At 41.9% G+C, this 16,072-nt stretch overlaps 1 protein-coding gene across 2 annotated transcripts in view; it reads right to left on the reverse strand.

Moving 5' to 3' along the window:
* Positions 1-7,278: 7,278 nt before the first annotated feature.
* The window catches only part of LOC146811578 (butyrophilin subfamily 1 member A1-like), a 92,486-nt gene continuing 83,692 nt past the window's right edge, over positions 7,279-16,072 (reverse strand). For both annotated transcript variants that reach the window (XM_085618555.1, XM_085618556.1), the window contains exon 10: positions 7,279-11,262. In XM_085618555.1, coding sequence (XP_085474681.1) covers positions 10,772-11,262 — 491 coding nt within the window. In that variant the 3' untranslated portion in view covers positions 7,279-10,771. The remainder of the gene's footprint in view (positions 11,263-16,072) is intronic.

The following is a 16,072-nucleotide window of genomic DNA, read 5'->3' on the forward strand; positions in this document are numbered from 1 at the left end:
GGTTCTCATGTAAAGCGCTCTGATACCCGATACCTTCGGGTCAAGTTTGCACTATATAAAACTCTGAAAAAGAAAAAAAAACTGCAGAGGTCTGTGTGTAATTAGACAACCACAGAATTAAATCTGGGTTGATGCACTGGAGAATAGTGACTTGTGTATTTGTTTTGCTACAAGGTCCCAGCCTGTGATAGAAAAACACTGTGAATATGTAAGTCATTATTTTAAAGTTGTGTTATACACAGTATAAGATAGACTGCTACAAAATGTGGAAAAAGGTTTAAGATAAAATGTTTCCAAGATTTTAGTAATGCCCAGCCTGTACGTAAATCTATTTTTCTATATAACTGTCCCTTAAAAGCAGGCACTTCACAGCTTAGCTGGTAACTCCCTTGACTACGACTCCAAAAGAATACATCTTTGTCATCACAAAACTCCGAGTGATTTAATGGATTAAAACCAGTACTGGCTCCCAAGCACCCCTTACATTTGCAGATTAACCAGTTGCGCACATTTGCATTTCTTTCAGGCAAGCAAACAGTCTGGCAGGAAGGCAAGTTTCTCTCTGTGCCCGTCTTTGATATCACTGCAGAGGAGAATCCCTGAATAACACTTCAGCTGAAAAATTTAAAATATCGGAATGAACTGTCCTGTGACAGTTGCCTTTTCACAAAAAGTAGGGGAACGGCTTCTCATAATTTAACAAGGTATGGGCACGTTGTGAACTTCTGATCCCGCCCACTTTGACCTCTGGCTGCAGCAGTACTGAAAAGTGCAGGTACTCAGCCCTACCAGAGAGTACGTGCCCATTTTAAGCACTGCTCGTGACCAGTGCAATGGAAAGGAGCGATAGAGGTGTACTTCTGTGGGTGTTTCTCCTCCTGCAATCGCAGGTTGTAACTGAGACATTCTACTTTATAGATAACGCTGAAAAGCATGGCAGACACATCTGAGCAGGGTTCAAATACGGTAAGTAACCCACTCTGTAAAGTTGCGCATCGAACAGCTTGCATTATCGAAATCTACCACGCACAAAAGGTTTTAGATTGGTAGAAAGTCTCTGCATGGCAGACACATCTGAGCAGGGTTCAAATACGGTAAGTAACTCACTCTGTAGAGTTGCGCACCGAACTCCTCGTATTATCGAAGTCTACCACGCACAAAAAGGTTTTAGATTGGTAGGAAGTCTCTGCTACTAACAGGCCAAATCTGCAACGCATATTTTTTTCCGAAAATCTTAGATTTCATTGTACCTTGGAGATTTTGAATATTTGAAATGGATTTTTAGAATTTCCTATTGAATTATGCCTTAATTTTCTGTCGGACTTGATGAAGCAGATAAACTGTTGAATCCCTACTTGACCCTTAAAAATCAATTTTTGACACTTTTTAACAGAAAACTACAAATGTGCACAATTAGTGCCGATTTTACGTTGAAGAGTCTTGAGAAATAGATCACTAAGAACTTAGTTACTGCATCGTAAAAGCATGTAGAAAAGAGTAGACATGATGGAAATTGCTCGTTTTTGAATAACATAGATTTGTGCTTACTAAAATTCCATTATATTCTTTTAACCCTTTCGCTGCTAGGCCTTTTTTTGGCTATTTCGGCTAGTTCGCGCTTAGGCCCTTGTAGCTTTTTGTCCACACAAGGTATCCATGCCAAATTTGTATCCTTTTCTTCCAACATCATGGGGATTTTAAGGTTACCCAGGGTTTTTGGATTCCCCTGGTGGGGACCCGGAAATTAGCCAAAATACAGCAACATTTTGGATTATTGGGGAAAAATGGGGAAAAAGTGCTGCAGAAGAAAGCGTCTGTTTTTACCTGCAAATGGTATCAACAAAGGTTTTGTGGTGCTGAAATTACCATCTTCCCAGCTTTCAGGGACAGGTAGACTTTTGGCAGAAAACCAAACATTTCTACACAGTTTTGGTATTTTACTGGGACATAGCTTATTCTTCCTATTTTTGTCCTTTCAACCTCCTTCCAGTTAGCTGTAGAAATGGGGGTGAAAGCAATAATGAATCCTGGAAAGCTATACATTTCTGAAAAGTAGACACAATTCTGAATTCAGCAATGGGTCCTTTGTGTAGATCCTTCAAGGTTATCATTTATAGAAACTAACAGTTGAAAATAAGAATAATTGAAAAATAGCCATTTGTGCCAACGTTTTCACCTGTAACTTCTAAGTATGACAGATGTTTGAAAGCAATATACCGTTACATCCGATGGACCCTTCTGGATATATAGGACTTGTAGGTTCACCAAGAACCCGGGGAACCCAGAGCGTATAACTGAGCTGCGTCTTGCAATAGGTTTTCATTGTGTACCGGGTATATAGCAATTCATTTGGTAAACTATAAAGAGTGAAAAATGGGTATCGAGGACACCTATGTATTTCCGAAATGGGAGCAAAATATGGAGTTTAGAAGTAGTAGCTATTTGCACATCTCAGAACTTATGGGTACCCATACTAGCATGTGAATTATAGAACATTTTTCAAAGTGACTTTTTTTTACACATTGTCTTACATTTGGAAGGCAGAAATGCATAGAAAATCAATAGGCAATAACAGTTGCTCTACAATTATGTGTTCCCCAAAGTCTTCCAATAAAAATGGTACCTCACTTGTGTGGGTAGGCCTAGTGCCCGCAACAGGAAACGGACCAAAATGCAACGTGGACACACCACATTTGTACAGTGACTACAGACCCTTTCTTTGCAAAGAGCCTAGCTGTGGATTTTAACCGTAGCTCAGCCAGCACCTAGGGACACCTAGCAAACCTATAAATTTTTGAAAACTAGACACCCAGGGGAATCCAAGATGGGGTGACTTGTGTGGCTTTCGCCAGGTTCTGTTATCCAGATTCCCTTGCAAACCTCAAACTTTGTTAAAAAATAAAAACATTTTCCTCACATTTCTGTGATGGAAAGTACTGGAATCTATGTGGGTTCACTTAATTCCACCCACCCTGCATTCCCCGAAGTCTTCTGATAAAAATGGTACCTCACTTGTGTCGGTAGGCCTAGTGCCCGCAACAGGAAACGGGCCAAAACGAAACATGGAAACACCACATTTTTACAGTGAAAACTGACCCTTTTTTTTCAAAGTGCCTAGTTGTGGATTTTGAACCCTAACTCTGCCGGCCCCTAGGGACACCTAGTAAACCTATACATTTTTGAAAACTAGACACCCAAGGGAATCCAGGAGGGGGAGACTTATGTGGCTCTCACTAGATTCTGTTAACCAGAATCCCTTGCAAACCTCAAACTTTGTAAAAGAAAAACGTATTTTCCTCACATTTCTGTGATGGAATGTTCTGGAATCTGTGTGGATCCACAAACTTCCACCCACCCCGCATTCCCCAAAGTCTTCCGATAAAAATGATACCTCACTTGTGTGGGTAGGCCTAGTGCCCACGACAGGAAACGGGCCAAAACGCAACATGGACACACCACATTCTTACTGTAAAAACTGACCCTTTTTTTGCAAACTGCCTAGCTGTGGATTTAGAACCCTAGCTCTGCCAGCATCTAGGGAAACCTAGCAAACCTATACATTTTTGAAAACTAGACAACCAGCCAGGGCAATACGGGAGAGAGTGACTTGTGTGGCACTCACCAGGTTCTGTTTCCCAGAATCCCTTGCAAACCTCAAACTTTGTAAAAATAAAATACACATTTTCCTCACATTTCTGTGATGGAAAGTTCTGGAATCTGTGTTGATCCACAAACTTTCATCCACCCCGCATTCCCCAAAGTCTACTGATAAAAATGGTACTTCACTCGTGTGGTCAGGCCTAGTGCTGGTGACAGGAAAGGGCCAAAACGCAACGTGGACACACCCTATTTTTACAGTGAAAACTGACCCTTTATTGCCAAGTATCTAGATGTGGATTTGTAACCCTAGCTCTGGCAGCACCTAGGGAAATCTAGCAGACCTATACATTTTTGAAAAGTAGACACCCGGGGAAATCCAGGATGGGGTGACTTGTGTGGCTCTCACCAGGTGCTGTTACCCAGAATCCCTTGCAAATCTCAAACTTTGTCAAAAAACACAAACATTTTCCTCACATTTCTGTGATGGAAAGTTCTGGAATTTACGTGTAGCCACAAACTTCTACCCACCACTTATTCTCCAAAGTCTCCTGATAAAAATGGTACCTCACTTGTGTGGGTGGGCCAAGTATCCGCGACAGGCAAGGACCACAGACGTATTGTGGAGACATCAACATTACCTATCACAAAAAGACCTGGTTTTGTAAGGGGGATACCTGGATTTTGACCCCGGGCTTGGCGGCCATCTAGGGAAACGTACCAAACCCACACATTTCTGAAAACTAGACACCCAGGAGAGTCCAGGGATGTGTGGCTTGCATGGACCCCCTAATGTTTTCCTAGCCAGAATCCCCTGCAAATGTCAAATTTAGATGACCCCCCCCATTTTTTTCTCAAATTTCTGTGTGAGAAAGTTGTGGATCATAAGGCCGGAACAAATTTTCAACCACCTAGCGTTCCCCCCAGGTCTCCGGATAAAAACGGTACCTCACTCGTGTGGGCAGGCATAGTGCCCATGACAGGCAAGGCCCAAAACGTATTGTGAAGACATCAAAATTACCTATCACAAAACAACCTGGTTTTGCAAGGGGGGCCATCTGGATTTTTGGCCCCATGCTCTGCAGCCCTCTAGGCAAACCTACCAAACCCACACATTTCTGAAAACTAGACACCCGGGGGAGTCCAGAGAGGTATGGCTTGTTACTCTCAGGCAGCCCCCACTCCTAAATTCCATATAAAAAAGAATCCCTGGCATCTAGTGGGCTTTTTGCCCCCCCCCCCCGGGGGGCGGGGGGCAGATCAGGGGCTATTGCTGGTGCTGCAAGTAAATACTAATTCCATTTTCACTGAAGCTTTCAGAGAATGATCTTCATACGTGTACTATTGAGAATCACTAGAAATGATTTAGTGGTCTTATATTTTGAAATGCTTCTATATGTTGGTACCTTTGAAATGTAGTAATGTGCCATAGTTACATGTGCAAATTACAATGGAAATAAAATGCTTTATAAATTACATAGACCTCAAAAAGAATATAGAGATTCAGAAACTTTAGAATGAAACATGTATTCCTATTCATTTATATTGTTTATTTCATTAACTAAAATTCACTTAAGGCTTGCGTTTACTTTCTTGTGCTCAATTCTGTTCACATGAGGAGGCCTCATACATTTGCAGTGTAGGATGAAACTACTGTGTTTCCGAAGGCAAGTTCCCATGCACATACCAGGGCTATTTGCGACTAAATTGATACAATGGGAACATCTGCCGTGAGAAATTGTCTTTTTCAACTTACTCGTGGGTCTTTACTGAAAGCTGATTGTTCGTAATTATACATTTTGAATACTTCAACAGCTTACATAATGATCTCCACCTTTTTGTCATAAAAATGTGTCATGTTTATGCTATATGGCATCCATCCCATATGAACTGAATAATGGACTGAGTGGTCTGATCTGATGCAGTGACCCAAGAGGTGTCACCCCCAGAACTGGAAAATTATATTATCTGTTGGATTGATCAGACATTTATTCATTCACATTCTTTTTGCCACCTTTCCAATGAGATTGCTTTCTATCGGACTGAGAGACAGCTTTTGGACTTGCAGACCCTCCTGGATGGTGCATACTGTGTGTGCACTATTTCCGGACTTCTTTTCCTGATGGGAGAGAATCTTTGAGCTAACATGATCCATGTCCTTTTCCCAACTCTCCTTCTAGAACTTTGGTAATTGATGGCCGAAAGAGATACATTTGATTAGTCTGTGCTCTTGACTTTTAAACCATACAGTGCTATAGATTAAAAAAGTGTAAGAAGTGTTTTAGCCCAAGGTATCCTTTATACAGGGAGTGTTACAAGTGGATGGTGAACAACCACCTGAAATTGAACTCTCCGAAACGGAGGAAGAATGGATCAACTACCAGCACACACCCATCTGGTTCAAGGAACTAGATCTCTTTCCATCTGTTTCAAATTAAGTAAGAAATCTCAGTTATCATGGACTCTTATTTTCCTGGCCTCTCATGAAGATCAAGTTACAAGAAGCATCTTCTGCACAATGGAAACATTCTGATGGCTCTTTCCTGACCCAGGCTTTTCGTAGAAGCATCACCCTCGTTCTGCCTTAAGTAGAGTTTGCAAATGGTCTTTATCTTGGGTCCTCTTCCTACTCTGAAAATTACAAAGGATACAAAATGGAGAAGCAAGAAAGCTCCTACATGTGTGTCAACGGGAATGCATCACACCAATGCTGGAAGTTATTCATTCGCTCCATATAGCCAGTTGCTATTCCTTTATGACTGTCTACATCATCCATATGATTATCCAGCGAAAAGACCAATTGTTTATCCAAGCAATGTTACAGCTATACAGAACACTTCATTGTAGGCTAGCGCCTCACCTGATCACTTCTCCCTAGAGGACAAGATGTGTTAGTAAATTCTCCTTCTTTGGTACACAATTATGGGTCTCACTCCCAGCAAAGACAACAAGCTTTTTAAGATCACCTAAAATTCAGGAAGGTAGTAAACACCAGGGTCTTTCTCAACTAAGAATGCTGAATCACATTGACTAAAGACAAAATGGCCGCTTTAGAGTTTGGCAGAAGGAGTTTACTGACAAGATGGCATAGGACATTACCTCCAGCATGCCAGGGGACTGCCTTTTGCCAGATTTAGAGATGTCTGCCAGCCTCACAAACATGTGTCTACATTGACAGACAGTGTAGGAAACGTTTGACCGATTGCAATATAGTACGCAAAACTCTAAATCGGACCCAAAATAGCAATCTACCACAAGGAAAATACAACAATCAGATGACTTGGGACAAATCTCACCAAAGGCACAGAAAGTTTCTTGAGGAAGGACGACAGGATGATATGCATTCTCTCATTCTACTTCATTCCACCCCAGGTATAAGCACAGCTACATGACTGCAGCAGCATAACAAGTGCATTCACAAAACCCAAAATACTTCCTATATGGGACACACTTCAATTCAACCCTCTTCCAGTCAAGCACTCCCCCCACAGTTTAGTATACAACCCGTCTGCTTATGCGCTTCAACACCTCATCAGCGATATGAAGCGCCATATTAATGGGATAGTAATAGCAGTACAATAAAGCAGCAGAAAAACAAAAACCTATAACTTTAAGAAAACATATTTCTGTTGTTAAAATAAATGTGTATCATTTGGCAAAATAAAGTTTACACACTCCGTATCCTTACAGATGTTCTTTTATTGATATGTTGATTTTTGCAATACATTTATTTACTTTTGCTATTGTCCTCGCTGCATTTGTATAGTTGAGGTGGTTGAAACGGCATTACACATTGAGCTATCCATATTTCTAATAAAACAAATCTTCTACCACTTTTCTCTCTCTTCTATGACAAGCCAATTACAGTTTCAGAGATGTATTGTGTCCTATACAATTGCTAATAGTGGCAGGCATATCCATCCGCACCTTGGTAATGTATTGCTGTACTGAATATTTGTATTCAAACTACTTTTCAGCAATATTAGCATAAGCATTAACAATATTCAGTGGTCACTGTTTACTTTAAAATATGCTACCAAAGAAAATAATGTCCCTATCGTTTTAATATCAAAAGGGGAATTATCTCACCATGGACCAAGTGTCTGATTTTCTATTTAATCTAAAAAGTGTCACAACCTTATTTTGAGTAAGGGCAAAGTAAGCAATAACAAATGATATGTAAAAGTATCACAATACAATTTATTAATAATAAGCATATATTAAAAATATACAATCTAAGCTACTTCTAGCTTTGATGAACACCATAGCATTCCTCCTATTTCAGGTTACAGTCTAAATATAATTTCACAAAATTAAAAACATTTGTATTGTGATACTTTTACATATAATTTGTTATTGCTTACTTTTCCCTTACTCAAAATAAGGTTATGACACTTTTTAGATTAAATAGAAAATCAGACACTTGGTCCACGATGAGATAATTCCCCTTTTGATATTAAAACGATAGGGACATTATTTTCTTTGGTAGTGTTGTCTTTACCCCGTCCCTTTGCCTTGCATTGGGGTAACTCCCTTTTCTTTGAAAATACTTTAAAATATGGTCATCAGAGCACCAAACCATGTTCATACACTTTTTGTAATGTAACCAAAGTAGCCAGCGATTCCCTCTGTAAGGACCAAAATTAAGCAAAGCTCTTTCCATACATTGCTTGCCAAGTGAACATGGGACATTTAAAAAAAAAGGAAATGATTTGGCATATCGTCGATTGCAAATAGGTTAACATGCCTGTATTTAATCAGCTCGAAAGGTGTGAATAAGGAAGAAAAGGCAGTAATGAAATGCCGCAGGTACATTTCACCGTGAACGGCTGGCTCTGTTTACTTGTGAGCAGGCGAGGATATGTAAAAAGTTGGAAAGTATCTTGTTTGTTGAGTGTGTGGCTGGTGCTGTAGTTGCCCCTGTGAGGGCCACCGGAATCCTAGGGGTGGACCTAGAAGTTGTTTTCTAATTCTGTACACAATTTCACACTCAAGGATTACTACCCGGGTACCTATCGCAACTTGGAAATGAAGTAAGGTGATAGTAGGGACTCACTGTGTAATTGTGTGCTCTATTTCCTATTATGCACTGGGCACTTGGCATTTGATAAATTGTCTGGACAGGATTCGTTTCAGCTCTTGCTGACCAGCAGGTCAGTGCACGTGGCTGATTAGAATGACTAAAGGGTCCTTGGGTCTTTCTTTCTCTTCGTGCATGTCTGGGTTTTGGTGGTCCCAGTGGTAGCAGTGCTGAGGGAGCACTTTTGTTTGTTGATGGCACATATGGGAGGTCCTCACCCTAACCAACTCAATCACCACACCTGCACTACACCACTGATGTAGGCCAGTTGGTTAGGTGGTGGTCACGGTGGTTCCCTTAGACTAACTCTACACTGAAAACATCAACAAATGAAGGATTTTGCTGGGTATCTCATTGTAGGACGCGTTTGAAGATGTGCACACCAGCATGCATTCCCTGTACTTAAGCTGAGGGTTTCCCTGAAAGCTCTGCAACACTGGGGAGGAAGCAACAGTCTATACAGGCCTTATCGTATCTCTGAGGAACTGGGAGGCCCACCGAAAAAGGGCGGACTTGCCTGTCCTGGGACACGGATCTTAGGGCCTTGCAAGAACAGTGGAGGCGGCACTGTTGAGTCCTTGGGGGCGCTGCAGTACCCTCAACTTCACAACACATGATCTTTGTGATTGCGGGTTTATACTGTCTAAAATCATGATCTCAGGGCCTCTTCTCTAATAGTAGCCTCGCACCACTGTGAAAGAGCAGGCAGGCCTAAGAATCCCATGGAAATCTGCTTGTTCGCTGGGGTGTGGTTCCCCTTCCAGACTCTTCCCAGCCAAGAAGTACTGCTCTGGCCCCTGGTCCTACAGCTTCAACATAGAATCTTGCCCTTGCTTATTTGTGGCTTTTGACCCTAGTAGACGTGTGTTTTGTACCCTTGACTATGGTTGGGTGAAAGCATTGCATGAAAGAGGCAAAATCAATTCCCACCTTTAAAAAAATGCATGTGTTTTCAGTTTGCATCCTCCTGTTCTTAGGAAGTAACAGTCAGCAGTCAGCACAAGCACGGCGGCGGAGTGATGTCCGCCCTACCCTGTAACCTGTAAACTTGCCCAGTCTCAACCGAAAGGGGAAGCGCATAGAAGCTTCTCAGGTTTGTGGTATGGAATACTGTTACTAAGTTACTGCTCCACAAGAGAGAGGACCTGGCAGGAGCAACATGGCCCCTTTATGGAGATGGATGCTAGATTCTTCTTTTTTAACAATTACTTTTTATTTATTTGAAATACGCAAAGAAAGTAACAAACAGAGCAGAAGTAAGAGATTCCATATAACATGTTTTTGTAAGATTTGATTATTAAACAACCAGCACAGTTAAAGCAAGTCCAGCTAGTCAACTCTCATTCGTAATATACAGGCCCCAGGTTAAAGGATGCTTTGCTTTAAATAGTGCACTATGTTTGCCCACACCTCACTGATTTCATTTCTTGCTACTAAGGTTTCCAGTCTGTAGACACCGGTTTATTATGATTCGAAACCTCCGCTGCCAAGTTAAACAAATAAAAGCTTCCTAAGCAAATTGATTATGTTTAATCTTTTAAGACTGTCATTTGACTATGTTTGCGCACAAGTAAATAAAGAAATATGAAAACTGTGCAGTGTAGGAAGGATCACGTTTGTGAACACTGAGAGAAACATGCCTTCCGACACACAAGTGTGTATACAGAATCAGAGGTGTGTGTGTTTGTGTGTGTGCACTACCAGAAGGAGGTGCTTGATTTTAAAATGTATCCATTTTATTAACACTGTCACTGGTTTGATGCAAGAGCCTGCAATACATATGGACATTGGGATCTAGGCACAATTTCAGGGTTTAAAGGCACAGCCCCTGGATATAGTAAAAGAGAACGGAGCGTGATAAGCGAACGAAATCTAAGAGCATTGACCTGCTGAGGCAAGTGTGATATCACATGCAGCAACCATGGCTGCTGTCCACCCAGGGAAAATCTATGGCACTTTTAAAAATAGAGCAACATTAACCAAATATGCATAGACAAATCTCAAATTTCAACACAAACTAACAGCAGAAAAAGCAAAGGGGTTAGGGAAAATGCAAAAGCATGTGTTCAATCTTTAGAATGCTGCATAACCCCCTCAATCAATTGTAGGGGTCCACAGTTTTATTTCTGCGGCAGAAAAAACACAAAATAAAGGGAATATTTTCTCATCAGTGACAAAGAAAGACCAGATACGGTCCATTGTCTCAGCATTGTAAATGTGTAGCTGTTTTGACAGGATATCGAGAAACAGGCCGATCCGTCTGGGCCGGGGGGTCATGGAGGGATTAGGGTTTTCCACCATGTAGATGGCCCAGAATTTCCTTTGTGGGTCCATCATGCGGTCCCACTTTGGATCCACAGACGCTGGAACGGCTCCCACCGACCACTCGCCTACATCCCCCATATCAACCTCCCAAGCAAAATTGCGCCCCTCAAATCCTTCTGATCCCAGAACGCATGGGTGGTTGGAGAACCTCCTGGGATTGTCGGTCACGTTCTGCGGAGTTTCTGAAAATCTCACACTTTTCTGATCTTCGGAGACAATGAGCTGAGGATGGGCTGTGTCAGGGTCCAGCGTCACGCTTGCTGCAGAGTGGACAGAGGGAAGCACGAGCAAGAGAAGATATATTCATATTAATAAAGCTGTTTACAAATCAATAAAAATCATAGACATGACCCTCTTTTAGGACATACATTACTTAAGGAATATCCAGCAAAAGGCACAGTGTGGTGTTTAAAAAATGTGTTTAGGACACAGTAGAAATAAACATTCCACATCTTGAGCCACCAAACTCACTTCAGATCTGCACACAGAATAAATGGAGATCACCAAAGAGAGTCACAAAACAGGTATAGGTTTGCACAAAAGATCTTTTTAGAGATGTCCCTCCTCCTTAGATAACACAAAGCTGCACTGCTGAAGGAAGCTAACTCCTTTCACCTGTAGTGCCGCCATTACACTATTTTGGGTGAAAGGTAGAGCAGTGGGTGTTTTCAAACCTTCCCCAGAAGCATTCTTCATAGAAATGCACTCCCTCCCCCGCAGCCCAATCCCCTACTTCAATCACACATCCCAGCGAGGTAGGAAAGGCTGAATGCATACTTATATATTTGTGTATTTCTTGAGCATGACATTTGTCCTGAAACATCTTAGCACTTTAAATTATTCAATAATGTGGTGGACGCTAGAGCATGTAACCATAGGGTTTGTCGTATCAGGGGTCATTATGAAAAAAGATGTGTTTTTTCAAGTCAGATTTTAAACTGATGTGTTTAAGGGCCCATCTTATAGAAGTCACTGCAAAGGCTAGTCTTCAATTGTCAGCTTTAGAGTTCAATAACCTGTGAGAATGCCAGGAGCACTACTTAATTTGCGCCGGTGGCTGTAGGTGGTAGAACCTAGTACTCACATTTTGGGAGCAGGGGCTTATTCGACTGGAGCAAAAGATTGAAAGTCAGGAAAGGGAGTAAAAAGTGAGAGCAAGATTCAGGGGAGAGGATGTAACCTTACGGCTAGAGCGGTCGACCTCAAAGCCGGGGAACCGGGTTCGAGTGTCGGATGCTGAACATCCTGTGATTCTGGGCAAACCACTTAATCTCCCCACGCCTAACAAAAATAAATGTGTCCATCTGTAACGAAACTGGTGATCATGTAAAGTGCTCTGATACCCGATATCTTAGGTTCGAGTTTGCGCTATATAAAACTCTAATAAAAAAAAAAAATTGACAGACAGTGGGCCCGATTCACAAAAGTAATCTGAGACAAAATCCTAACTTTACGACTTTCGGTATTCACAAAGGACATTTAGGAGTAGTAATGTTAGGAATCCCAACTTTACTACTCCTAAATGCCTTTTGTGAATACCGAAAGTTGTAAAGTTAGGATTTTGTCTCAGATTACTTTTGTGAATCGGGCCCAGTGTCATGGGGAGAAAGCAGGGATGAAAATAACCTATAAGAGTGAGATAAAGAAAGCAGAAAGGAAGGGTAGTGAAAGGAAAATTCACAAAGTGCAATCAAGAACAGGCTGCCTTGATTCTTGGCAGTCTTGGCATTCAGCAGCATCAGCGATGGGCTCCCTATAAAATCTGTAAACAAGGGACTAAAGGACTGACCTACAGAGTGGCAGAACATGTGAATCACCATAAATTCGTGGTCCACTCACCCAGCCAAACTCACAGTTCCCCTGTCTTATTTAGAGGTCTCCACTGGCCAAGTCTCAACTGGCTGCCCCAGTGGAAACCCTTGACCTGGCGACCCTGGCCCACAGGGCCATCAGGTCATAGTAACAGTTGCTCCACCCTATTTTATAGGCATCCAGTTGAACTAATCCTAGACACCTCCATTCCCTGTCCCGAATAGTGAATAAAACACACCTGACGCAGGAACTCACCAGGAGCTCAAGCTATCAACAAACTGTGACTCATGAACACTTGGGTGACATACTGTCATTTCAAAATAGAGGGGATCCACTTCCTGTGCAACCTGGTTTCTCAAGGTGATTGGTAAACTTGTTTGGACCTGAACATGGACTTCTTAGTTCTGTTGCATCTGGAGTACCAAAGGATCCTATTGGGAAGTGATACCTGGGAGTTCTGCGGCCTCCCTTTCAGCCTTTTCTTCCATTTTATTATATTTTTAGAGTTCTTAAGACTAAAGCCCAATGCTTCCTTAAGATGCAAAAGCTGGCTATAGGGTTTCTGCGCCATGCATTATACATATAATTGTCTGTTTGTACTGTATTTGTTATGGCAGAGGATCAGGACTTTATGTTACCTCACATTCAAGAGAGTTTAAACGTTGTTATGAATCAGTAGACGTTGGTAGCAATCCATGGTTAGAGTTTCTACACAATAGCTATGCCTGTTCCTGAAAACTCCCTTGAGCGAAGACCATTTCAACCAGGAAGGAGGATGATGGCACTCTCATTGCTTCCAAATTGCTCCTCTGTTCTCTTGCTATGGTCAGTAACCTTTTATCTGCCACTCACTAAACCATGCTTCCTTTCCCACTCCACTACCGGGCCCTTAAGCACCTCAAGGCACTTGAGCTTCTGTCGGATATTGGTTACTTCAGTGAGAATGGCATTTCCTGGATGTCAAGATAGAGAGGCGCTGATGGATCAACATCCTTTATGATAGTAACGGAAAGCAGATATTGGGTCCAGCTCCAGACTTTGTGATAGAGTAGGATATGAGAGCACCCTATTGGGCTGCCCGCCACAGCAATTTTTTTTGCATAAACTGAGTAGTTCAAGTGCAACCCATATGCCTGTAGGACCCCATAATCATTATAAAATATACCGTCTGCATAGAAAATGGAGCGCTAAGACACATCATTTTAGCTGGGCAGTCCCTGGACAAAATATCATAATCTTCACATTTGCTCCCGAAGGAGTCAAGAGTGAGAAGAGGGCAGAGAAGATACAAAAGAATAACACCATATATTTATTTGGACGTTTTATAAAGAACCGCTTTCTATTACTTCAGAAGGCTTGCAAAGTGCTGAAAAATATGCAGCAGCAGAGAGGGCAGAGTGAGACATGGGAACAGTAATGTCCAAAATTCTTCAATCAGAAACCATCTCCTAAGGGGGACCAGATCAGACCTGCCCTCAAAAAGCCCTCCACTGGCTCCCATTCATTCCAGGATTAATTTCCAGGTCCTGTGCTCCATCCATAAAATATACAGGGACATAAGCCGTGTCAAGCTGCAGAAACTGGCACCACCTCCTAAATTGAGTTTACTGATCAGTTTGGTTTTGATGGAGTTTCTGAATTACACATAGTGGGGTTCAGAGCTTTTGATCAGCCCGAGGGCTCTGCAGAGTCTAGGACGTTGTACACCCAGTAAATTGCCACCATGATGATCTGATATTGAGAGAAGGTCTCTGGGGTTTATTAAGGTGCCAGTTTCTGCAGCTTGGCAGGGCTTATGTCCCTGTATATTTTATGATTGTTAAAACACAATCAGACTCCCTGGTTGTAACGTATTTTGAGCCTGGTAATGGTTTTTTGAGGAGGCCAGATTAGATAGTATTATACTATTTAAGGCATGCCAAAAGGATTGCTCTCTTCCTCTCTACTCGGTGGTCAGATTGGAGCAGAGAGATGATTTTTCAAATGAGGAAGAGCTGCATATTCATGCCACTAGCCGCTGCACCGACCTGTAGAGGAAAGGAGAGGTCAGCATCAAGCCCCAGGTTCCTTCATTTTAGAGAGGGAGCAGGGCAAGTTCCAAGATCTAAGGGCTAGCCAAAGGGTGGGGAAGCATGGGAACTCTCATTCATCCGGAGCAACAAGCAGACTTGAAATGAGGTGATGTTAGTTGGCTTCTCTGGACCCCTTAGCTGATGGGAGTGGATTTGTGTCATCGTATATTCTGAAGATCGCCTGATACCGGTGAGGGACTTAGGCATGAGGCATATATAGATATTGCACAGAAGGTATGAGAGGGGTGATCTGTGATAATTTTGCTGTGATTGATGAGGAATGAGAAATGATCAGTCCCATTGTAGCACAGGTTTGGAGCGTCCTGCCTAAAGTTTAAGCCTTTCCAGCAGGATTGTGTGGTCAGCAGTATCATAGGCAGCATTGAGATCAAGGAGTATAAGGGTGGTTTCAATGTCCTTGACTTGGGAGAGAAGCTGTTTCTTCATGGTTTCCATGGTATTTTTGTTGCCCATTACAGGGTGGGATCCAGACTGTTGATCATGGAGGAGGTTGTTCCGATGTAATCTTGAAGTTGTCCTGTCACCTCCCTCGTCATAAATTTACTGAGGATAGAGATTTTGGAGATATGCTGGGAAAGGACATACAGAAGAAGCGAACCATTTCCCCAGCACATATTACTGTATATAGCTGCTTTTCACATGGAATTATTATGATAATGGTCGACTTGTGCAAACTGTGGAAACCTTGTATTTAATATTCACATTGTCACTTAGGTTTAGGTTCCCTTTGTCATTTGGGACACTATGCACAAATGTTGTTTTGATGTATAATGTTTACTCCTAACTTTATTGTTTAAAAAATATAAAATATATATACACTGTAATCAATGTGTTAGTGGTTCCTTCGCGCTCTGCCATTATCTAACCCTCTATATCGCGATTGTGCTTATGTATCATAACCTCATAGTATATTATTCCACAGGAACCATTGTTTTTCCTATATAACTATTACCCTGGTTCCTTAGTGAGTAGGGTTCCCCTGTTTTTTCTTGAACGTATTATGTTATGGCAGAGAATGTCGAGCAGTGCTTTTGGGTCAGATGATTCACAGGTGGTAATTTTGGTAGCACCGTATGTTGACTGAAATAGCTCTGTGCTTATCTCCCAGAAGTGTCTAATGTGGAAAGTGAGTGGTTTTGTTTAAAGGAGGTGATTTTGTAGACTA

This window comes from Triturus cristatus, chromosome 7 (genome assembly GCF_964204655.1).
Source record: "Triturus cristatus chromosome 7, aTriCri1.1, whole genome shotgun sequence".
Classification (NCBI taxonomy): domain Eukaryota; kingdom Metazoa; phylum Chordata; class Amphibia; order Caudata; family Salamandridae; genus Triturus; species Triturus cristatus.